Source organism: Eretmochelys imbricata, chromosome 6 (genome assembly GCF_965152235.1).
Source record: "Eretmochelys imbricata isolate rEreImb1 chromosome 6, rEreImb1.hap1, whole genome shotgun sequence".
In the NCBI taxonomy this organism is placed as follows: domain Eukaryota; kingdom Metazoa; phylum Chordata; order Testudines; family Cheloniidae; genus Eretmochelys; species Eretmochelys imbricata.
The window spans coordinates 8,337,344-8,361,559 of record NC_135577.1 but is presented as its reverse complement, the minus strand read 5'-3'; the positions used below and the strand labels follow the sequence as shown (position 1 = coordinate 8,361,559).

The window sequence follows — 24,216 nt, the reverse complement described above, 5'->3', positions numbered from 1 at the left end:
CTCTTAGAAGTTATCTTAGTTCTGTGGTGAGATCAGCCGAGATTCTTGAGTGGAGCTGGTGGAAAAAAAAATTTTGCTCATGGAAAATTTCAAGAAAAATGGGAGGGGGAATTGTTTTCACTGAAAATTTTCAAGGAAAACTTTGAGTTTTTGGTGAAAAATCAAAAACCAGAAATTTTCAGCTGAAAACCCAAATATTTTGATTCTGAAATAATATGTAGCACCTTTTAATCAGTAGATCTTAAAGAATTTACAGTTTGTAATGTCTTTATCCTCACAACTCTCCTGTGAGGCAGGGTAGTTATCCCCATTGTACAGAGGGGGAACTGAGAGGCTGAATGATTTGCCCAAGGTCAAACTGAAAGTCTGAGGTAGACCAGGGAATTGCACCTGGGTCTTTTAAGTCCTAGGCTAGTGCCCAAACCACTGAAACATCCTTCCTCTCAAAATGCCACTGTACTGTCTCATGGGAATTGTAGTTTGGGTGACTCATGTTCCCATTCTCCTCTAAAGGCTGGGCTCCCTAGTTGGACTACATCTCCCATGATGCACCAGCCATGTCAAGGAGAAATGGTTGCATCATGGAAGATGATGACCCGCTGAGGAGCCCAGCCCATAGAGGAGAACAGGGACGTGAGACAACAGCTGAACTACAACTCCCATAAGGCACTATAGAAGGATAGCCAAATGGAAATATTGTGATTTCCAGATGTTTAGGTTTTTGATGAAAAATCAAAATATTCCACAGAAAGCAGGTCCTTTTCATGTCAGCATTCTGTAAAATGTAAAATGAGAAAAGTTGGGTGTCCCAAGATGAATCCCCACTTAATCAAATGATTCAAATTACTTAGGTTAAGTTGTAAAGATCCTCAAAAGAAAGTATAATATTCATAGTGTCCTAATGATCTTGAAAACTAGCAGTATTTTATAAATTCTATTTTCCCATTGTGTATTTGACACATTACAGATCCTGGAAAAAATTGAAATGGTTGGGAAGCTCTACTTGCAACTTCTCAGCGTTGGCAACATCCTTTTCATAGACTGGAAAGCTGAAATTTATTGTGACCCCAAACGCAAAGTAACAATCTACGCTGAGTTTGGAATAGCCGGAATCCTTGTTCAGACCAACAAACCCCTCCTGGAAGAATTAGATGGCATTTGCAAAGTCATGGAGCATTGCCTTGTAGAGTGGAAAAAATATCTGGAGACTCAAAGGAACAATTATTGCCATCTAAACATGTTCACTGCACGCCAACTCTTCTACTTGTGTAGCAAGTTAGCCCAACTGCGTGAAGGACAAACAGACCCACAGGTTCTCAATATGCTTTCTGTTTTCAAGCATGATGTTAAAGCAGAGGATATCGGAGAGGCATTAAAGAGAGCACTTGAAACTCCTGCAGAATCCGTTGATATATCTGAGAAAGATGATCAGTCCGTGTCCTGGAATGACTACATTGTTAAATTTCCTCAGCTCATCCAAGGTCTGGTTGAGTCTGGGTATGACGAATCGGTGGGTAAGGCAGCTCTGCAGAATTATCTGCCAAACTCAGCCATCACAGAGCAAATGCTCATGGAATTTGCCTTAGACTATGCTGATGAAGAGGAAAAGATTGAAGAGCTGAGCAAATTATATGACAAGCAGAGAGAAGCCTTTCTGCAGAAGTCCATGAAGTTTAAAAATAGGAACAGAGATGTGGATCCATCCACCTTCCAAAGCCTTGCGAAAGATGAACTGGCCACTTCCTTTGAGAGTTTGCCGTCTATCCATGCCAAGGTGCATTTTCTCTGGAACGCTTACTGCAGCAAGCTCACTGGCTTGGTGTCGGACAAATACATCAGCCTGGATGTTTTCGGTGAAATGCTGAAATACCTGACGTCTCCTGAAACTGCTGTCACTGAGAGAAATTTACCAGTGGGTCTGGAAGCGGGGAAGCCTTGCCTTGTCACATGTAAAGAAGAGCAGATGTTACTTCTCCTGCTGTCAGTCTATATGCGCTCTGAGGGGGCACCTCTTCCAACGTATGATGAGGTGCTGGTCTGTACCCCTGAGACAGAGGAAGAAGACATTGAGCTGATTGTGAGGAGAGCTCTTTCCCCAGACCCCAGACACAAAAAGATCTATTGCTTGCTTGGTGCAGAAAAATTAGTTTACAAAGTCTCCAAGAAACTGGAGTCCCTCTTCTTTCTCTTTGCACAATCTTGCAGCAATGACAATTACAGGTTTCTTATCTTCTGTGACGCCAAAGCTCACAATTCTTATGTTATGACAGCCTTCGACACATACAAAGTCTCCTTTTCTTGTGATTCGGGGGTAGACATTCAGAAATACCTGAAGACACATCTGAGAGTCCCCAGTGGGGTGGCACCTGTTGCTCAGGTCTTTGAAGAGCCCTTTCAACAGAACGTGAAGATTGTATTTTCAGAGCGAGCTGGCATGGGTAGGTTTTAGTAGAGATTGAGGGATGGCTACACTTGCCAGTTAGAGCGCATTAAATCAGCCCCAGGCGCCCTAACTCGTGAGGTGTCCACACTGGCAAGGCACTTAGAGTGCCTGGACTCTGCAGCTGGAGCGCTCTTGGTAATCCACCTCCACGAGACGCATAAAGCTTGCTGTGCCCCGGCTGAAACGCCCAGGCGTCAGTGTGGATGACATGTTGCATTACTGCATTCTGATTGGCCTCCAGAAATGTCCCATAATCCCCTGAAGTCAAGTGGCCACTCTTCTCATTGTTTTGAACTCGGCTGCAGGTGTGCAGATATCCCCTTTCAAAGCTCCGTTTCTGACAGCCGACATGCTTATCTGCTCCGGGACAAAGCAACCATTGCTGTGGAATGCGGCTGCTGTGAGAGAGAGGCTGGGGGAGGGGAGGTCTGCTGCTGTCTGAATTTACAAGACAGCATGCTGACACACTCTCTGCCCCCCAAAACACACTGTCTCTCCCCCCAGAGACACACAACACACTCCCTGTCACACCCCACCCCCACCCCCATTTGAAAAGCACGCTGCAGCCACTTGCACGCTGGGCTAGCTACCACAATGCACTGCTCTTTGTGGCATTGCAGGAGCTGCTATTGTGGCCACGCCAGTGCGCTTGCAGCTAACAGTGTGAACACACAGCAGCGTTTTCCCTGCTGCGGTCTCCGGAGGCTGGTTTAACTCCCAGCGCTCTACATCTGCAAGTGTAGCCAAGCCCTTAATCGGGATTATCGTTGTCCCGATAAGTATGAATTGAATACAGATTAACGGCTAGATTCTGCTTATCCTTTATGCACTGGGAGATGGAGCAGAATCAGTCTTCTCTGTCCCAGCTCCTCTGGCGATGCCCCAGAGTACATAGGGAACAGGTAGACCCATGGCCTACACATGGGGGTCAAGGTCTAGCTGGAGGTGTAGCCATGGGCACACTTTCCCTGTGAGGCTCCTGCGTATCTGTTGACCCTGTTAATCAAATGGGCTGTTGGGTCCAGACTTGGCTCTGGGGCTGCAGGGGGTGGCAAAGGAGCTGGCTGAAGAGAATCTACATCAGAGTGGAGCAGAAAATCTGCCCTCAGTTTTAGCTCTGCTTTATGCTCTTTATTGAGGGGGTGGGGATTCAGAGCTTGAACTGGTACCACAGTCACTGGGCTTTTACCATGTAGAAAGCTCAAGTTACAGCAAGTTGTGCCATGCCTGGCCTGTGGAGCAAAGGTGAGATTTCTCCAGTGTAGAAACTTCTTTTAGCTCCCCAGCTGAAGAAAAATTTTATAAAAAGGCCAGATCTTCAGCCTGTGTACATGAGCGTAGCTCCACTCACTCCAATGGCACCACACCCATTCACACCAGCTGGAGATCTGCACCATTGACTCCAGCTGACTTATGTCCATTTATACTAGCTGGGGGTCTGGCCCATTGATGCCAATAGAGCTATGGCTGATGGGGGGAGGGATAGCTCAGTGGTTTGAGCATTGGCCTGCTAAACCCAGGGGTGTGAGTTCAATCCTTGAGGGGGCCATTTAGGGATCTGGGGCAAAAATTGGGGATTGGTCCTGCTTTGAGCAGGGGGTTGGACTAGATGACCTCACAAGGTCTCTTCCAACCCTGATATCCTATGATTCTATGATACACTAGCTGGGGATCAGGTCTTCTCTGTTTCAGGGGAAGAAATGGAAACATTAAAGACAGAATCTGAGACAGCAGAGCACTGTAGAAATTGAATCTTGACCTTCTCTCTCATTTTAGGGAAGTCTTTGTTTGTCGCAAATACCACCAGAAAAGCCAAAACCCGACCAGAGAACGCAGGACTGCACCACAAAACCATTAGGCTGACAGAGTCGGAAATAGATTTTGGATTTCTCCTGGAAGAGCTTCGCTCACTGGAACAGAAACCAACTGAGGCTGGGCCCAGTATCTTCCATATTGACGTATCCCCTGTGGTAAGTGTCTCTTTACCGAGCGCAATGTCCATGCCATGATATACAGTGGAGATGGATTTTCTCATTCAAACTGTGAATGTGCCTGTCAGTGTCAGATAAATAAACTCCTTCCACTGGTAGTTATGGAAAGCAGTTAATACCATCCAATTTCTGTAACAAACAGTTAAACTGTGAACAGGGGTATCACAAAAATGTAGTTGTCTTACCAGAAGTTCCACCACAAACCAAACTCGACCCACCCACTTGTGATGCCAGAAGAAGATGATGCTCACAGTAGATTTTAACTCTGCATCACTGTGCAGTTTCCCAGGACCTGCTACTCTGTCACAATGCCAGCAAATCTCTTCGTATTGCCATTGTCTCTGTCACTGGCACAGCGACAGCCCAGCATTTACTGTCATATCAGCAGGGAGACCACACAATGGGTCAAATCCTTGGCTGGTGTAAATCGATGTAGCTTGCTTGAAGTCAATGGCACTGTGCCTGTTTTCCACTAGCTGAGGTTCTACCTGGGGTGTACTTCCATGGAGCATCTCTTCTCATTGATTTATTGGGTCTTCAGTAACTTAGAAAGTTTACAAAAAGAAAAGGAGTACTTATGGCACCTTAGAGAAAGTTTAGTAACTATGGGAAGCAATGAACAGTTGACACTGTGATGAAGCAAAACTGACCACTCCTGCATCTTTCTTGACAGGTCTCGAAGGGTCTTTACAAGTTACTGATTGAGCTGTGCATTCTGAGACACATCCAAAGCCCTGATGGCATGGTCTGGAAGTGCAGAGAGTCCCATCTTTATTTGATTGAATACCTGGTGAGAGGAAAAGGCATAAGCAGCACAAGAAAACAAGAGGTACTCTCCAAATGATAGTGAATGGCAGGTTTTCTCAGAAACCTAGCAACGTGCGTGTGATAGCAGCATGTTAAAATTCAAAGTGAGAAGACCTTGATGGAACTACAAATCTTTGGCCAGTATTGTACTGTCCAAAAATAGAGAAAAATGAGTGAGCTGTATAAAATTGTTGTTGGAGGAGACACATATTGTCAGTATTAGAGCTGTTTGGAAACTGGAACTTCCATCCTGTGGGAAAATCTGCTATTTCAACTTTTTACCCTAACTTTGGAAAGTTCTGCGAAGTTTTGATTCAGAAATATCAAAATGAAAAATGGCAACATTTCTGACTGAAAGAAAATATTCAGACAGGTCAAAAAGAATTTTTTTTTCATTTTAATATTACCAAATCAAAACCATTTTTGGACATGTGATTCAAAACAAAAATGTTGTTTTTTTTATGGAAAATTGAAAAATGTAATAAAAATGTAATCAGAATCAACCCTTTCCTGCAGAAAATTTCAGTGAAACCACATTTTTTGTCAGGAAATTTTTTCAGTCAAAAAATTTGGCCAGCTCTAGTCAGTATCCAGAGGAGCATTAGGTTGGCCACATTGTATATGTATATGTTACAGTTAAGCATCCTGCCTTGAATCTTGTGAAGCTGTTTATACGTATATGATGCTACCATTCTAATCTAATACTGTTGTACAAATGATAGCACAAGGTGCCAATCAATGGAAAATCAGACCTCAAGATTGGTACTTAGCTTGTTTAGAGTGTCAACTACACACAGAAGTGTGCAAGAGGCAAGACCATTGGACTATATTAGAGTAAGGCTTTTTTCATAGCAAGGGTTAAAGTTTACCTAAAATGGGCTGCTTCTCATCTTTAAAATCCTGTGAATTAAACACTATCATATAGGAAGATGAGATGGTATCATTTATATTTGAGGATTAGGTAAGTTACTTCAAAAATCTAAATTTGGCTGTATCAGTGAATGATATGCACTGTGTAACATGGTGCTACCTTATCCAAATTCTTTGTGCTCTGCTCATTAAGCCATGTCCTCATGAATAATATTAGTGTCAATGTGTAGATGATTTCTTCAGTTTGTGCGGGTAACTTCAGTGTTTTTAAAGCTTTAACTCCTTGTCATTTGGCTTTTAGATGACCAGTGAAATGGAGAAAGTATTTCTAGGTCTCCTTCCCGCTGTGAAATGCATATCACCAATAGAAGTACTAGAGATGCTTACCAATAACAGTTCTGGAGCTGCTGCTGAAGTGGAACAGCAGCTGCTGGACAGTGACACGTTCAGGGGTGATGGCTTCCAAAGGTCATACCAGTACATCAGCAGATACCAGCGAAAGGCTAATCTTGACAGCTTCTGTTTCACCCCTGGGAGGGTTGAAGGGACCAAGGAACAGTGTCTGAGGCTCTTGTTGGAGTCCTGCGGGAGAAAAAACCCTTCCTGGACTGAGCTCAGCAACTTCACGCGCTTCCTAAATCTCCAGCTGATGAAGTGTGAAAACTCAGTGTTCTGCAACAGCAAATTAGCCGGAGAGGAATTTAAGGGGTTTAAAGCATTTATTGTAAAATTTATGATCACCATGTCCAAGGACTTTGCCTTGCCTTCCCTAGCCATGGCAGATGAAAGCTCACCCAGTGAAGAGGATAAAATGGATGAGGACAGTGTATTGAGAGGGTACCAGTTAAGACGCAAGTGGGAGCAAGAGTCTCACCCCTACATAATTTTTCATGCTGACAACCACTCCATGGAGTTCTTGGGTTTCCATATCAATCGGAGTTTTGATGCTGTTGACGCACATTCACAGGTTGTTCTGGAGAAGAAGGTTATTGACCAACATTTATATCTCACCCTTGAGGCTCAGAAAGTCCCGTTCAATAAAAAGTTTGAAGATCTGTCCAGACAAGAGCAGCTAGAAACTCTCTGCAGCGTATTCGGTGTGAGAAGCTCCCAGGACCCAGATGAATCCTACCAACTGACCCTGGACAATACCATGAAAATGCTGGCCATTCACCTAAGGTTCCAATGTGGGATCCCCGTGATCATCATGGGCGAAACAGGCTGTGGGAAGACCAAGCTGGTGCAGTTCATGTGCAGCTTGCAAAGAGCAGGAAGGGATGTTCAGAATATGATCCTGGTGCGTGTTCATGGAGGCACCAGCTCCAAAATCATCCACCAGAAAGTCAAGGAAGCCATCGAGCTGGCGCGCTACAATGAAGAGACGCACAACATGGACACGGTGCTGTTCTTTGATGAAGCCAACACCACCGAAGCCGTGTTTGCAATTAAAGAGGTCCTGTGTGACCAGAGTGTGAATGGAGAGCCAATCTCCACCACTCGCTTAAAAGTGGTGGCTGCTTGCAACCCTTACAAAAGGCACACCAAGGAAACCATTGAGAAGCTAGAGAAAGCTGGCTTGGGGTACAGAGTTCGGAGTGAAGACACCCTAGAAAAGCTGGGCTATATCCCTTTGAGGCAGCTGGTGTATCGGGTGCAGCCTCTTCCACCGAGCATGTTGCCTCTTGTCTGGGACTTTGGGGAACTAAATGAAAAGACTCAGAGTCTGTACATCAGACAGATTGTTAAATCCATCGTGAAAGACAAGCTTCCCGAAGACAACATGGATGTTTTTACCTCCGTCATTTCCACCTCCCAGAAGTTTTTAAGAGAAAAGAGAGAGGAATGCAGAATCGCCAGCCTCCGGGACATAGAGCGCTGCATGGGGGTGCTGCTGTGGTTTTATAACTTAAGAGACCTGCTTTTTCCTCTGATCGATGAAAAAAAGAGTGAGGCTCAACATTCACAGGACCAAGACCCATCCATTCATGCCCTTGCAAAGGGGTGTGAGAAAGATCAGATATCTCTATTAAACAAAGCACAAAGATCTCTGGTTCTTGCAGTTGGGGTTTGCTATTATGTATCTCTCGAGAGTCGCCAAGATTATCTGAAAGAGATAGCGAAATGCTTCTCTGTGCCTGAATCCCTGCTTCAGCAAGAGATTGTCCTTTGCCAAGAGGTGTTCCTGGATAACCTCTCTGTTCCCAAGACAACAGCACGGAACGATGCCCTCAGGGAAAACATCTTCATGATGGTCATATGCATGGACCTGAGAGTGCCACTCTTCCTTGTCGGGAAGCCAGGTAGCTCCAAATCCTTGTCTAAGACCATAGCCGCTGATGCAATGCAGGGCAGATTGTCTAAAACAGAATTGTTCAAACGCTGCAAGCAAGTCCAGCTGGTGTCATTCCAGTGCAGCCCTCATTCCAAGCCAGAAGGAATCATCTCCACTTTCAGACAATGTGCACAGTTCCAAAGGGGCCAGAAACTGGAGGAGTTCGCTTCTGTGGTTATCCTGGATGAGATAGGCCTTGCAGAAGACTCACCTGAGATGCCCCTGAAGACACTGCACCCTCTTCTTGAAGATGGTTGTGTTGATGATGAAGCCCCAGAACCGTACAAAAAAGTTGGCTTTGTTGGCATTTCGAACTGGGCCCTGGACCCTGCTAAAATGAACCGGGGCCTCCTTGTGTTCCGGACCGACCTCAACAAAGACGAGCTGGTAAAGACGGCCAAGGGAATCTGTGCTGACGAGATGCATGTTACCAAGATTGAGCATTTGTTCCCCCCCCTGGCTGACTTCTATTGTGAAGTGTTAAAGGAACAGTCCATGGAATTTTTTGGGCTCCGTGACTTCTACAGCCTCATCAAAATGATACTGTCCTACGCCAAGAACATAGAAAGCATCTCTCAAGAAAAGAAGCTCATTTCAAAAGCAATTCTGAGAAACTTTGGAGGTTTAAAAGTTCTGAATCCTTTAGAGCTGTTCAGACAGTACTCACCCATATCTCTGCCTTCCAACTTAGAAACCATCCATACAGTTCGTTTGTTACAGGAAAATTTAGACAAGAAACAGATGGGGTTTGTATCTAGATACTTGTTGCTGTTAACAACAAACCACGCGGCTTTCCAGATCATACAGATGACCAAACTCATGGACATAGAGAACTGTGATATTATATTTGGCTCGGGTTTCCCACGGGACCAAGAATATTCACAGGTGTGTCGGTCTGTTAACAGAGTGAAAATCTGCATGGAGACAGGCAGGCCCGTCATTCTCTTAAACATTCACAACCTGTATGAAAGCCTTTACGATGCACTGAACCAGTGCTTCGTCAGATTAGGAGGAAACTATTATGTCGACCTTGGCCTTGGAACTCACAGAGTTAAATGCCGCGTGAAGGAGGAGTTTAGGTTGATTGTGATTGAGGAGAAGAACGTGGTTTACAAACAGTTCCCCACCCCACTGTTGAACAGGCTGGAGAAGCACTGCTTGGAGATGAATACCATTCTACACTGGCAGCAGAAGGACCTGAGGATGGAGCTGGACAAATGGGCCAAGTTGTTTGTCACTATCAAGAACACGGACTTCTGCTGCACGAGGCCGGCAGACCGGGCTCCCCAGGAACATGATGTTTTCATTGGTTTCAGCGATGACACTTCTGCCACTGTTGTTCTGCAGTGCTCTCCGAGTGGCCTTCAGGGGATCTGTCTGCCCAATGAAGAGTCAGTCCTTGCAGCTTCTAAAAGCAAACTCATCGAGTGTGCAACCCCCGATTCCATCCTGCGCCTCAGATATTCTCCGCTGGAGGACGCAGAGCAGATTCAGGACCTGTACTTTGGAAAGCAGAAGCACAATGGCCTGATTGACATTCTGAGGGGAGCCGTGAATCAACAGTCAAATGCAGATGACACCAATGGACTGTGCCTGGAGGTGAGAGGTTTTATTTTAGTGTTGTTATAATGGGCCTGATTCTAAGAGGTGGGGGCAACCAGAACTCCAGCTGATTTCCGTGATAACTGCAGGTGCGCAGCACCCCTGAAAACACAGTATTAGACGACGACTACTGTTTTTATTTATCGTTCGTATGGAGGTAGCACCGATAGACCCCAGTCACAATCGGAGCCCCATTATGCTAGGCACTGTACAAACACGTGGGAGGGATGTTGATAAATTGGAGAGGGTTCAGAGAAGAGTCATAAGAATGATGAAAGGATTAGAACACAAGCCTTATAGCGAGAGATTCAAGGAGCTCAATCTATTTAGCTTAACTAAGAGAAGGTCCAAAGCTGACTTGATGACAGTCTATAAGTGGGAACAAATATTTGATAATGGGCTCTTCAGTTTGCTAGGTATAACATGATCCCATGGCTGGAAGTTGAAGGAAGACAAAATTCAGATTGGAAATGAAGCATACATTTTTAACAGCGAGGATAATTAACTATTGGAATAACTTACCAAGGGCTATGTTTGGACTCTATTAGTCGTAGTCTTAACATTGAGGTTGGATTTTTTAAAAGTTCTATTCTGCTTCAAACAGGAATTGTTTTGGGGAAATCCTATAGCCTGTGTTAGACAGGAGGCCAGACTAAATGATCACAATGGTCATTTCTGGTCTTGGAATCTATGAACTGAAGTTCTTGGCTTCAGCAAATTATTGCAGCAGTGAGTTCCACAGGCTAATTACATGTGTGAAAAATGATTTCTTTTTATCAGTTTTGAATTCCCCACCTTTTATTTTCATTGACTGTCCCCTTGTTACTGTGTTATGAGACAGGGAGAACAGATGCTCCTTATCTCCCTTCTCTGGAACAGTGAGTATTTTAAAGATTTGGATCCAGACCCCTTTTATTCATCTCCTTTCTGTGGTAACAATCCCACTCCTTCAGTCTTTCTACAGAGCAGTGTTTTTCTTGGTTCTTTGACTTTGTCATTACAGGTAAAATGTTTGTGGTTTTGAGAAATGAAGAGGTTAGTTCTATATATAAGAACATAGGAGTGGAAGGGACCTTCTGGAACATCTAGTTCCGTCCTTGCTCACATAGGCAACTCTGTCAGATAATTCCCTTAATAAATGTATCAAGTTGCATCTTAAAATCAGTTTGGTTTCTTGCCCCCACTGCTCCTATTGGGTGACTTCCAGAACTTCGTTCACCTGATGGTGAGAAACCTTCTTCTAAATTTATTCATGGCCAATTTATCCCCATTTATTTTTGTGCCAGCATTGTCCTTTAGCTTCAATAGCCCTTCTCTCACCATGGTTTTTACCCCCTGATGTATTTTTAGAGAGCAATAGGATCCCCTCTCAGCCTTCATTTTGTTAGGCTAAACCACTCTTCCAGTGTCATCTTGTAAGATCAGCTCTCTATCCCCCTGAGCATCCTAGTAGCTCTGCTCTGCACCTGCTCAACTTTGAATTCATGTGTAGGTGGGTTTCTGCTAAGTGCCTATTTGCCTAACTCTCTGCGTCTTACCCAGCTCTGTCTGCATCTTACCCAGCTATCCCAACCCGGCCTAAGATCCTCCAGCCTTTTTCACTGACCCAAAGCCCAGAAAGTGAATGAGAGTCATTATTACTGTGGCCATTGCAAGGAAATTCTTATGATCCACTGATGTTTGGTGTTGGTACCTCATGCTATGTCTTCTCAAAACCCATAAAGCATGTGTCTGGAGGGGACATGTTTCAGAACAGGGCTTTCTCCCCTCCCAGTCAGTGCTGACTCCAATGCCCCAGTTGTGGTGCTAGAGGGCGCTGTGCTGCAGGGAGTGGGGTGGGGGCTCTGTAGGGGGTGCTCTCCCCTCTCAGTCAGTGCTGATCCCAATGCCCCAGTGCAGTGCTAGGGAGCGCTGCGCTGCAGGAAATGGGGTGGTTCGTGGCTTTGGTTTTTCAACAAAAAGAATCAACATTTTCCATGAGAGGGAAAAACCCATTTTCACATCAGTTCTATTGGGCAACCGTTCAAAAGTCCAGTAAAGGAATGATTTTTATTGCAGTTTTCCTATGTGTTTACAATAGCAAAATCAGGTGCAAAAATCTTGCCTAAATTGACCTTCTTTTTCATAGGTTTCTACACATGCTAGACTTTTAAACCAGAGAGATTTGGAAGTGGTAAGAAAGAGGCTGAACTTCCAAAATAAAATCCGCTGTCTTTTTCTCAGTCAGTTTGACACAGAACATGCATTCCGCCGGGAACTTAGGTAACGAGTTTGTTTGGTCCTACTCTTTTTCTTTTTGTTTAGTCTTGTATGTGATTTTTTTTTATGTCTTCAGTGTGATTTTTTAAAAAGTATCTAAAGAGATTTTTTCATCATGTGCAGTAAGTTTTTCAGAGAATCGACTGAAGAGAAACTGCTTTTTGTCCAGTTCAACTTTGATGAGCCGCAGAGCAGCAAAAGGCTTCTTGCCTGTGCAAAGTAAGTAGCTTTTCTTATCATTTTAGGTCCCAATACAGTGGAGGAGTAAAGCATGTGCTTCAATGATTTGCTGAATTGGGGCCTTATAAAATAACCATGGTGGTTCTGTGCTAGTAGATCTTCCTGCTGATGGAATTTCCAGCACTCCACTCCATTGCAGTGTCTGAGGGAGGCTGAATGGGAAAAATAAGGCTGTCAAAAGAATCTTGGAGGCCAGCTCGGCACCCAACCTTAAACAAAAGCAGGTTTTCCCATAATCTAGCCATTTTGGGAACTGGGGCTTGGAGAAAAATCACCAGACTTGGCAACAGTCAGTACCCATTGCAAACAGCAGGGATGGCTGATTGTGCTGGTATCACCTCATATAATGGCAAAAAGTCAAAAGCAGACTCAAGGCGGGTCTAAAACTTAGATCAACCTAGCTACACGTCTCAGGGGTGTGAAAAACTCACTCCCCTGAGGGATGTAGTTAAGCCAGCCTAAGTCCCAATGTAGACAGTAGTAGGTTGATGGAAGAATGCTTTTGTCAAACTAGCTGCCGCATCTTGGGGAGGTGGATTACCTATAGCGACAGGAGAACCCCTCCCATTGCTCTAGTGAGTGTCTACACTGAAGCGCTACAGCGGTGCAGCTGCAGTAGCGGTTTAAGCGTAGATATAGCTTTACTCTAGGACGTTACAGTGGAGAATGGAAACAGGGTGAAATTCTGGCTTCACTGAAGTCAGTGGGAACTTTGCCATTGACTTCAGGATATCAGGACTTCACCCAGAGGGAAGAGACGGATGGAGAGACAAATAACACATTTTCTGTCTTGATCATGGCCTAAAGGACATACATGGGGAGGAGATTTCTGAGGGCAGAAAAAGGCAGAAGGAGATCCAGTGGCCGGGAGCTTTGAAATGAGACAAATTCAGACTAGAACTAAGGTGCAAATTGTTGACAGGGAGGGAAATTAACGGCTGGAAGTGCTCACCTAGGGATGGGGTGAATTTTCCATCACTGGGAGTCTGTACATCATGGCCGTGCATCTCTTTGTAAAAGCTCCACTCTAGCTCACACAGAAGTTATTGGGCTGGATGCAGGAATCACCAAGTAAGATTTTTTTGCCTGTGCTATCATGCAGGAGGTCAGACTGGATGATCAGAGGGTCTCTTCTGACCTGAAGATCTATGAAACTATGAATCTTACTTTTGTTGTGTTTTCAGATACTGCATAGTGGATGAGAGAAGAAAACCAGGAACAACCAGTCCATCACACGTCGTCATTATAACCAAAGTCCCAAGGATACTCGGGGGGTGCAGCTACCTGGCATTCAGTGCTGGTAAGAATGTGCCTTGATTTGGAAAGGCTTGAAAGAAGAGGAGAAAGTAAGAGGGATTGTTAATATTATTGCAACATTTGAATAATTTTAACTGTCTTAATCACTGTTTTAGGGTGGAATTTTCAATAGCATGTAAGGCCCCGATTTCTATTATTTAGGCATTGCTGTGCTCAGCATTGCACCATCTCCGTCCCATTTTCAAAAGGGATTTAGGCACTTAGGAGCCAAAATCCCACTGACAGTCAATGGGATTTAGACCTTAGGTGCTTAAATCATGTTTGACATTGAGACTTAGGCTCCTAAATCAGTTTGGTGTTGCAATGCTGAGCACAGCAACAGCTAAATAACTTTAAAGATCTGGGCCTAAGTGACTTAGAAGTATAAGTCCCTGTTTCCATGGAACTTGTGTTCCTAAGTCACATGAGGGAGAGCTATCAAAATTCAACCAAAAACTGGAATTTCAACAAAAACAGTAATTTTCCCAAGGAAAGCTGCTTCTTTTTGTTGGGAATTCCCCACCCCCGTTTTTGATCAAAATTTGACGTTTTGATGAAAAATGTCACAAAAATGTCAACAATAAAAAAAAATTCTGTTAGCTCTAGTTGGGAACTCTTAGGGGAAAAGGCTGGTGGTGCTGGATGCTCAAGAAATCGAGCTTTATCCCCAAATGATAAAAATCACACATGGACAGAATGGCAGACTGTATACAAGAAAGCAGTGACTCTGCAAGGATCTATGGGTCACAGTGGCCAAGTAGCTCAACATGAGCTCCCAGTGCAATGCTGTGACAACAACGGCTAATGTGATCCTTGGGTGTATAAACAGGAGGAGTTAGGAGCAGTAGGGAGATGATTTTACCCCTGTATATGGCATTGGTGAGGCAAACACTAGAATACTGCATCCAGTTCTAATATTTACGTTTTAAAAAGGATGCTAAAAATTGGAGAAGGTGCAGAGAAGAGATACAAAAATGATGTGAAGGCTGGAGAAAATGCCTTACAGTGTGAGACTTAACCACTGGAACAAACTACCAAGGGAAGTGATAGATTCTCCATCCCTTGATGTCTTCAAATCCAGATTACATGCCTGGCTGGAAAGATACTCAAGTTATTGGGCTCAATACAGGGGTAACTTGGTGCAATTTAATGGCCTGTGTTATACAGGAGGTCAGACTGATGATCTAATGGTCCCTTCTGGCCTAAAACTCTGTGACTCAATGACATTTTGTGGTCTATTCCATTTGTGCCTCTGCAGGTGAGTGGCACACTGTTCACTTGGATGACCTGCTGCCTCCCGAGACCTTTGCAGCCAATCTGGGACAGCTCTCCAAAATGACAGTTGCTGAGATTTTCATGATCAGCACCCAGCAGGGAACCGACACAAGTAACTGACTTCTTGCTTTAAACCCATCTCTGATGTGTTGTTTTACCTTCTGCTGTTTCCCTGCCCCTATAAGGGGATGGTAACATCAGTGGAGTGAAGTTTAATCAGATAAGGAGACATCACCATACGTTTAAAAGCGACTGTGCAAATGGAGCTGTGGGGTTCCACGCACATTCCCTGTGAGGACTCAGTAGTGATTTAGGCTACACACCCGCACAGAGACGTAAGAGGGGGGTAGGGAATCCCGTAATGCTCCCTGCCTGGGTCATCCAGTCCACGGGTCCACTTGCGCAGGAGTCAGAGGCAGTCATTGGGTTTACTATGCTGGCAATGGTGCCATCGCACTGGGCCCACGCTTGGCAGGGGCTGTCACTGTGCCTCAGTGGGTCACAACTGAGAATATCAGACTGCTGAGAAACGGGGCAGACTCACCCCAAATCGGTGGTTATTCTTCCATGAGAGCTACCAAACCACTCACAAAAGTAACTTCAGTCTCACCACACTGGCTAACAAGAAGTCAGAAATGCAGTCTCCTTAGTCACTCCAGCCCTTGTTGAACCTCTAGAGTTAATGATGAGTGGTTATTTAAAACCAGTTTAATCAAACCAAGGGTTCTTCTGATCCAAAGGACCAGCCACATACCCAGGTCAATGTAGGACTCCGATTTTACCCAGTAATCACACTGTTGCCAGTCCTTAAGTATCTAATATCTGAAGGTTTTGATGCAACAGATAAGTAACATGCAATTGCTCATCATTCAAGGTTGTCCAGAGGATTCTATTGCCCCTGAAGATGCTGAAAAAGCCAATTACTCCCCAGAGGAAAATGTAAGTGTTTTATCTATCTTGCCTGCCATAAGTGAGAACTATCAAATCCAGTGTTAGCTTTTCAAATATAACAGGTTGAAATTGGGGAGGTCCCTGCCCAAGGGAGGAAAGGTTGCAGGGCATCACGCCTGGCATTTTAGAGGCGATCACCAGCCATTCTCCCTTGTTAAGTAGTGTGGGAAAGTTGGCCCTGTGGTAAGGCACTAGGACTAAGTTTCAGGACTTCTGGGTTCCATATCTGTCTCTGTCACTGACTTCCTGTGTGACCTGGGGAAAGTCACTGAATGTCTGTGGGCCTCAGCTTCCCCCTGTGACTGGGAGGGGGAATAGGGCTGCCAACCTCATGAGGATAAACTCATCGGTGTTTGTGAGGTGCTCAGATACTGCAGAGATGGGGCTATATGAGACAGATACAGGAACTGCAGACTTGAGATGCAGCACGTGCCTCCTGAAACTGCTACAGAGATAGCCAGGGAACAGCTCAGATGCTATTCTGCTGATGGCCATGAAAATGAAGAGGAAGGATGGTCTATAGTATTTTGGGTACTAGCCTGGGACTCAGAAGATCTGTGTTCAATTCCTTGCTTTGCTGCTGACTTCCTGTGTGACCCAGAGTCAATCCCTTAGTCTCCATGTCTCAGTTCCCATCTGCCCAATGGGAACAATAGCATTGCCCTGCCAAATATTTTTCCAGCTGCAGCTGATCAACACTGAATTCATGATCAAACAAAGTGTCCAGAAAGCTGTGATCCAGCTGGAGGATAAGAAAGACAACAGCCAGCGAGCTACAAAAAGGATACAGATTCTCTATGATGCACTTTTTCAGTCTCAGAGCAAGAATATACGTGAGTATAAACAAAAGACCTTGTATTTGTGTGTGACTGGATATTACAAGATGTTCTGAGAACAAACTGGTTGGATTAATGGTACAATCAGCTCGGGCACTAGTATTATATCTGTGGATTCTTAGATGAAAAAATCCTAGTTAGACATCAAATGCAAATGAAAAATGAGTGTGGCGGTCTTTCATGCTGCTGTGGCTGTCAATGTTTGTTAAGTTCTACACAATTATTCAAGGCAACTGTGCAATCGTCCTTAGTGATTAAATGGGATCCAACTTTAAGCAAACAAATGTGTAAATATTTCAGACTAAGTAAATGGAAGGTGCTTTTTTCATGGAGGGAAACTATAGTCTAATGACAGGTTTCAGAGTAGCAACCGTGTTAGTCTGTATTTGCAAAAAGAAAAGGAGTACTTGTGGCACCTTAGAGACTAACCAGTTTATTTGAGCATAAGCTTTCGTAATGGCATGTCTAATCTGATTTGTCTAATCTTCGTTGCCAAAACTAAAGGAAGGAGCCACATAACTTGTCAAGAATTTACTGTGAAAACTTTCAATGGAAAATTGTATTTTTAACAAAACAATTTCTGTGAAAAGTGTCTGTTTTTCTTGGAAAATATTGACTTTTCATTCACTGAATAACCAAACAGCCAAACCCAAAACCTTTCCATTTGGAAATGCCACTAAAATGTCTCATGGGAGCTGAAGTTTGGTTTCCTCAAGCCCCCATTCTCTTCTGTGGGCTGGGCTCCAAGCTCAACTACATTTCCCATCATGCACTGTGGCTGCAGTAGTACCATGAAAGTGGGGACACCATGGTGCATCATGAGAGATGTCATCTGGTCCATAGAGAAGAATGGAGCTATAGGGCACGTGTGATAGAATCATAGAAGATTAGGGCTGGAAGAGATCTCAGGCAGTTATTTCGTCCAACCCCCTGCTCAAAGCAGGACCAACCCCAACTAAATTATCCCAGCCAGGGCTTTGTAAAGCCAGGCCTTAAAAACCTCTAAGGTTCGAGATTCCCCCACCTCCCTAGGTAATGCATTCCAGTGCTTCACCACCCTTCTAGTGAAATAGTGTTTCCTAATATCCAACCTAAACCTCCCCCACTGCAACTTGAGACCATTGCTCCTTGTTCTGTCATCTGCCACCACTGAGAACAGCCTAGTTCCATCTTCTTTGGAACCCCCCTTCAGGTAATTGAAGACTGCTTTCAAATCCCCCCTCACTCTTCTCTTCTGCAGACTAAATAAGTCCAGTTCCCTCAGACCCTCCTCATAATTCATGTGCCTCAGCCCCCTAATCATTCTCGTTGCCCTCCGTTGGATTCTCTTAGTTTGTCCACATCTTTTCTGTAGTGGGGGGACCCCAAAACTGGTCTCAATACTCCAGATGTAGCCTCACCAGGGCTGAATAGAGGGGAATAATCACTTCCTTCGATCTGCTGGCAATGCTCCTACTAGTGCAGCCCAAAATGCCATTACCTTCTTGGCAACAAGAGCACACTGCTGACTCATATCCAGCTTCTCATCCACTGTAATCCCCAGGTCCTTGTCTGCAGAACTTCCACTTAGCCAGTCAGTCCCCAGTCTGTATCAGTGCATGGGATTCTTCCATCCTAAGTGCAGGATTCTGCACTTCCCTTGTTGAACCTCATCAGATTTCTTTTGGCCCACTCCTCCAATTTGTTTAGGTCACTCTGGACCCTATCCCTACCCTCCAGCGTATCTACCTCTCCCCCCAGTTTAGTGTCATCTGTGAACTTGCTGAGGGTGCAATCCATCCCATCATCCAGATCATTAATGAAGATGTTGAACAAAACTGGCCCCAGAACCGACTCCTGGGGCACTCCGCTTGATACCACCTGCCAACTAGACATTGAGCCATTGATCACTACCCGTTCAGCCTGACGATCTAGCCAGCTTTCTATCCACCTTATAGTCCATTCATCCAATCCATATTTTTTTAACTCGCTGGCAAGAATACCATGGGAGACCATATCAAAAAGCTTTGCTAAAGTCAAGATATATCACGTCCACCACTTTCCCCATATCTCATCATAGAAGGCAATCAGGTTGGTCAGGTATGACTTACCCTTTGTGAATCCATGTTGACTGTTCCTGATCACCTTCCTCTCTTACAAGTGCTTCAAAATGGATTCCTTGAGGACCTGCTCCATGATTTTTCCGGGGACTGAGGTAAGGCTGACTGGCCAGAGTTTCCCCGATCCTCCTTCTTCCCTTTTTTAAAGATGGGCACTACGTTAGCCCTTTTCCAGTCATCCGGGACCTCCATGAGTTTTCAAAGATAATGGCCAATGGCTCTGCAATCACATCCGCCAGCTCCTTTAGCACCCTTGGATGCAGCACATCCGGCCCCATGGACTTGTGCTCGTCCAGCTTTTCTAAATAGTCCTGAACCACTTCCTTCTCTACAGAGGGCTGGTCACCTCCTCCCCATACTGTGCTCCTCAGTGCAGTAGTCTGGGAGCTGACCTTGTTTGTGAAGACAGAGGCAAAAAAAGCATTGAGTACATTAGCTTTTTCCACATCTTCTATCACTATGTTGTGTCCGCCGTTCAGTAAGGGGCCCACACTTTCCTTGACTTTCTTCTTGTTGCTAGCATACTTGTAGAAACCCTTCTTGTTACTCTTAACATCCCTTGCTAGCTCAACTCCAAGTGTGATTTGGCCTTCCTGATTTCACTCCTGCATGCCTGAGCAATATTTTTATACTCCTCCCTGGTCATTTGTCCAGTCTTCCACTTCCTGTAAGCTTCTTTTTTGTGTTTAAGAGTTCATCAGGGTCTGTCTGTCCTGCCTATCCCAAATGCCCTGGGATGTATCCCGCCATGCCATCTGGCTGCTCTACATTTTTGCCAGTATCACAGCCTTTAGCTTGGTGCTCGCTCAGGGCCATATAAGCCAGCTGAGCCTGGTCGGTCAGACAAGGGGCTCACCGTAGTGCCCAGACTCCCTTGTCCCATCCAGTGCTGGTAGCCAGCAGCTCAAACATCAACAAAACCATATTAGGGTCATCTCCCAGGCCCACTGCACGATTTCCAGTTCTCTCACTGGAACTCACCCGCTTCCAGAGGAGCTGTTGCTGTACCCGAGACCACTTTTTAATAAACTGCTGTAACGTCTGCCGCTGCTCTGTCTGCCAGCCAAGAAGTGCCTGCCAGCAGGGTCTTCTGCTTCTCTGTCTGCTGCTCAACTACATTTTCTCCCTGGCATCTGGATCCTCCTGCCCAAGCACTGGTCACTCCTTGAGTCTCCTTTTCTCAAGTCAAGAGGGATAAAACCCTGGACAAGCCCCCATGTGTTGCGGAGCGCTTCTTCAGCTGCCCGGTGTGCCACGCTGCCTAGCCTGTTTCCGTGATCCCTCAGTCATTAGCACACCCAACTTGTTTCCCTTGCACTGTATGTACCTTTAACCTTCAGTTCTCCAGAAAACAGTACATGACACAGGGACACTGCAGGAGGAGACTTCGCGAGGCCTCTCTCCTCTGCACAGCACACCCTCTTCTTGTTCCTCCCCTTTATATCCTCCCCATTACTGGTGATTTTCATCAGTCCAGCAGTTACCACCCAGGGGTTTGTAATCGCCCAGCCGAAAGTGTTTAATTGCTCCAAGCCGAGCCTTCAGCCTTTTCTGTGCTGCCGTGATGTCAGTGATCAGGGTGCTGCAGCCAGCTCTCGGTCACAGGCACACAAACGATAACTCCCATGAGGCACCAGGGTGGCATTTCAGAATCAACATTTTTCATTTTAGATTTTTTTATTTATTTTTTTGCTAAAAAGTCAAAATCTTCCATGGAGGGAAAAGAAGTTCTAACCAGCTGTACTTTTAAATACCAGTGGACTGCTTCAGTTTCTAGCCCGGCCGGGGGTGGATTCTGCTCTTGGTTACATTAGTACAACATGGAAGTAACTGCACTGAATTCAACAGTGTAACTACAGATCTACACCAGAGTAACTGGAAAAAGTGAGGGTATGTCTACACTTAAAACTCTGCAACAGCACAGTTACCCCACTGTAGAGCTTTAGTGACACTATCTGCACAGAGGGGCGTCTGCCATCAGTGCAGGTAATCCAGCTCACTGAGACGCAGTAGCTAGGGCAATGCAAAATTTTGTCCATTGACCTAATGCTGTCTACACTGGGGATTAGGTAGGTATATCTACATCTGTGAGGGGTGTGGATTTTTCACCTGCTTGGGAGACGTAGCTATGCCAATGTAAACCCCTAGTGTAGACCAGACCTGAGAGACACATGGAACCCTCAGGTCTTACAGCTCACTTTTTTCCATGAACCCTTTATCTCAGAGTTTCTTGATTTCAGTTGGCAGGTCAGCTTGCTTAGGCCAAAGGAACTGTTTCAAAGAAGACAAATAGGAAATGTTTTTAGATGCACTGCTTGGAAAATGTTTTTCTCCCCTCCCCCACGGAAATTTTCAATTTTTTTTCCAGAAACCAAACACCTGAAAACCCAAAAAATTTTGGCCCAAAACTGCTGAAATCCAAAACATTTTTGGCTCTTGGCTGAAATTTTTCAGGTTTGGGGTTTTCTGACAAAAAAAATCAAAAATTTGAGGAAAGCAGAGACTTTCTACCCTACTTTTCATTTAGTAGAAAACAATTTTCCATTAAGAAAATGTTGACCAGCCCTATTGTGGGATAAGTGATTTCTTTTTCTTTTATGGCTAGTTGCCTGTCATTTTATGGAAGTGTTGAAAAGGAGAATTTGTAACCTTTTACAAGAACGAGAGAAGGTGAGCCATAAGCCTAAAGAGTGGATTTTCCGCAAAGCTCTGTCGAGCGAGTTCATACTTGAAGGAACCTCATTCAGGTAACGTATGTTCTTGTATAGTTGCATGATGTTGACCATTTGAATTTCAAATAGCTCAAATTTTTGGAATACCAACAAGAAGTGATATGTTTGTATCACGTCACTTAAAGTATTCCTTTACGGGGCTCGGGTACAACAGTGATGAGGTGGTATAAGTACTTATATAGAAGACTAGCATATGTTTTAAAAATCAGAATTAATCAGGGTATTGGCAACAAAATCTTAGGTCATTGGACAGTTCAAGGGTCTTGTTTGTAACAAGAACAAAGAACAAGAACAAAATTGATCAGCTGTATGAAATGTGCCGAACCCTACAGATAACTTGAAAGTTTTGGAAATTCATATTTATGGTATTCAGTCACTGCAGACAGCTGACTCCCAATCTGCTTGAGAGACATCACCCAGCCAATGCTATATTTGCTCCTTGTTTTGTCCTGTGTGGATGACTATGCCTTATTTTGATTGTTGGATATTTACATAGTTGTATCTTAGGGCTCAGCCCTGCAAAGCAGCCCTCATGTTACAGACACACAGAATGAGCTGGTTGAGGGGGGGAATTGAAAGAATTATTTTATAAGACATGTTTTTCCTTGTTTTTAAAGGCATGTTGTCTGGATTCATTTGGAAGACATTGTGGCAAACATGTTTGCTCAAATTCTAGCAGTAATTGATGCAAACAACAACTTGGATCATATCTCTCAGGAGACTCCTTTCTCTGACCTCTGGCTCCAGATGTTCAAAGATGAATCATTTCTGAAGATTAAGTATACCAGCAAGTAAGAAACCACTAGGAAAGCTCAGACTCTCAGGATTAGATCTGAGTGAGAAACACTGTTCCCATACTGCAAGAGTTTTTGAGGTTTCAGCATTTTTTCCCCATCCTGAATTGGAATAAAAAGTTGAAATCTTGAAAATTTTCACAAACTGATAGTCTGAAAATAATCTTGGCTCCATCGTAAAATTGAATTTTTAAAATTTTTAAAAAAAGGTTTTACATTTTTTTAGTATAAATTAACTACAATTGCTAAGTGGAAAGTCATTTCAAATTATAAACCAAAACTGTTGTTTTTTCCCCCCAAAAAATGTCAGAACAGGATGTTTTAATGGTTTTGAAACTTTTTTCCAAAAATTGCTCAAATCAAGAGGCTTGGTGAAACCGACCCTTTTCCTGCAAACTGTTTCGGTTTCAATGAGTCATGATTTTCAGATGAAATAATGTTTAATCAGAAAATTCCTGACCAATCTCTATTCAGGATTGAGAAAACCAACCTCTCTCCAGATCTGCAAAGGTACAGTGCCATAGCAATGAGAGCAGTGAGAGAGTCTGGGATGGTGGAGAGTGCGTTCATTAGACGAGTAGATGCATAGTGAAGTGGGAAGGCAACAGACGTATAGAAGTTTAAGCCATGGAACTCACTGTATTGGAAGTGTATGGAACTCGCTGGATCAGAAGGCAGAAATTTAGTCAGACAACTGTGGGAACAGAATTACAGGCAAAGTCATTTGTGCCAGCTTTTAAGTGCATCATTATTATAGTTGTTGTTATTGTTCTTCTTATTTATTTATAGATCCATAAATTATAAGACCAGAAGGAAGTGTTGGAATCATAGAGCCATAGAGTTAGAAGGGACCACAAGAGAGAGAACACTTAACCCCTTCCTAGCCAGGTCTGATTGACGAATAGGCTGGCTGGCCCCAGGCCTATGGCCCCTGAAGCGGGAGACCATCCTTTTACAAAGGGGACAATTGATGAAATTGAAAGGCAGCAAATTCAAAACCAGTCAAAGGAAATGTTTTTTTCACACAACACGTAATTATCCTCTGGAATCTACTGCCACATGAAGTCACTGAGGCTGAGAACTTAGCAAGATTATATGGATATGTGTGTGTGTAAATATATATATATGATATGTTTGTTTGTTTTAAACACTAAAGGGCCCCTGATGTTAAGATATCTGTGTTATCAATGAGCGAAGACCCCAGCAGGTCCACACAGTGCTGCTTTCCTTTCAGCTGGGTTCTGAAAGCTCGCCTGGATGAGATATGGGAGACAGTCCGTCGGGTGAAAGGTAACTTCACACTTTCTGCATCTATTAAAATTAATTGCAGTGGAAGAAAATACGGGACCCAATTCTCCTCTTGCTTTTGCCAGGGTAAATCCAGATCAGGTTTATAGAAGAGCTACATGGGGAGGAGATGTCTCATAATCTCTGCCTCTGTTTTCACTAACAAGGTCAGCTCCCAGACTGCTACGCTGGGCATCACAAAATGGGGAAGAGATGGCCAGCCCTCTGTGGAGATAGAGGTGGTTAGGGACTATTTAGAAAAGCTGGACGTGCACAAGTCCATGGGGCCGGACGAGTTGCATCCGAGAGTCCTGAAGGAATTGGCGGCTGTGATTGCAGAGCCATTGGCCATTATCTTTGAAAACTCGTGGCGAACCGGGGAAGTCCCGGATGACTGGAAAA

At 44.3% G+C, this 24,216-nt stretch overlaps 1 protein-coding gene across 1 annotated transcript in view; it reads left to right on the top strand.

The window, feature by feature from the left end:
- LOC144267066 (E3 ubiquitin-protein ligase rnf213-alpha-like) overlaps positions 1–24,216 on the top strand; it is a 174,163-nt gene that overhangs the window by 93,409 nt on the left and 56,538 nt on the right. Inside the window, exons 33-45 of the mRNA XM_077820731.1 lie at positions 968–2,438; positions 4,220–4,413; positions 5,108–5,263; positions 6,413–10,042; positions 12,174–12,307; positions 12,428–12,523; positions 13,729–13,844; positions 15,099–15,227; positions 15,990–16,054; positions 16,749–16,899; positions 21,607–21,748; positions 22,351–22,524; positions 23,684–23,817. Of these exons, the coding sequence (XP_077676857.1) occupies positions 968–2,438; positions 4,220–4,413; positions 5,108–5,263; positions 6,413–10,042; positions 12,174–12,307; positions 12,428–12,523; positions 13,729–13,844; positions 15,099–15,227; positions 15,990–16,054; positions 16,749–16,899; positions 21,607–21,748; positions 22,351–22,524; positions 23,684–23,817 (6,592 nt within the window). The remainder of the gene's footprint in view (positions 1–967; positions 2,439–4,219; positions 4,414–5,107; positions 5,264–6,412; positions 10,043–12,173; positions 12,308–12,427; positions 12,524–13,728; positions 13,845–15,098; positions 15,228–15,989; positions 16,055–16,748; positions 16,900–21,606; positions 21,749–22,350; positions 22,525–23,683; positions 23,818–24,216) is intronic.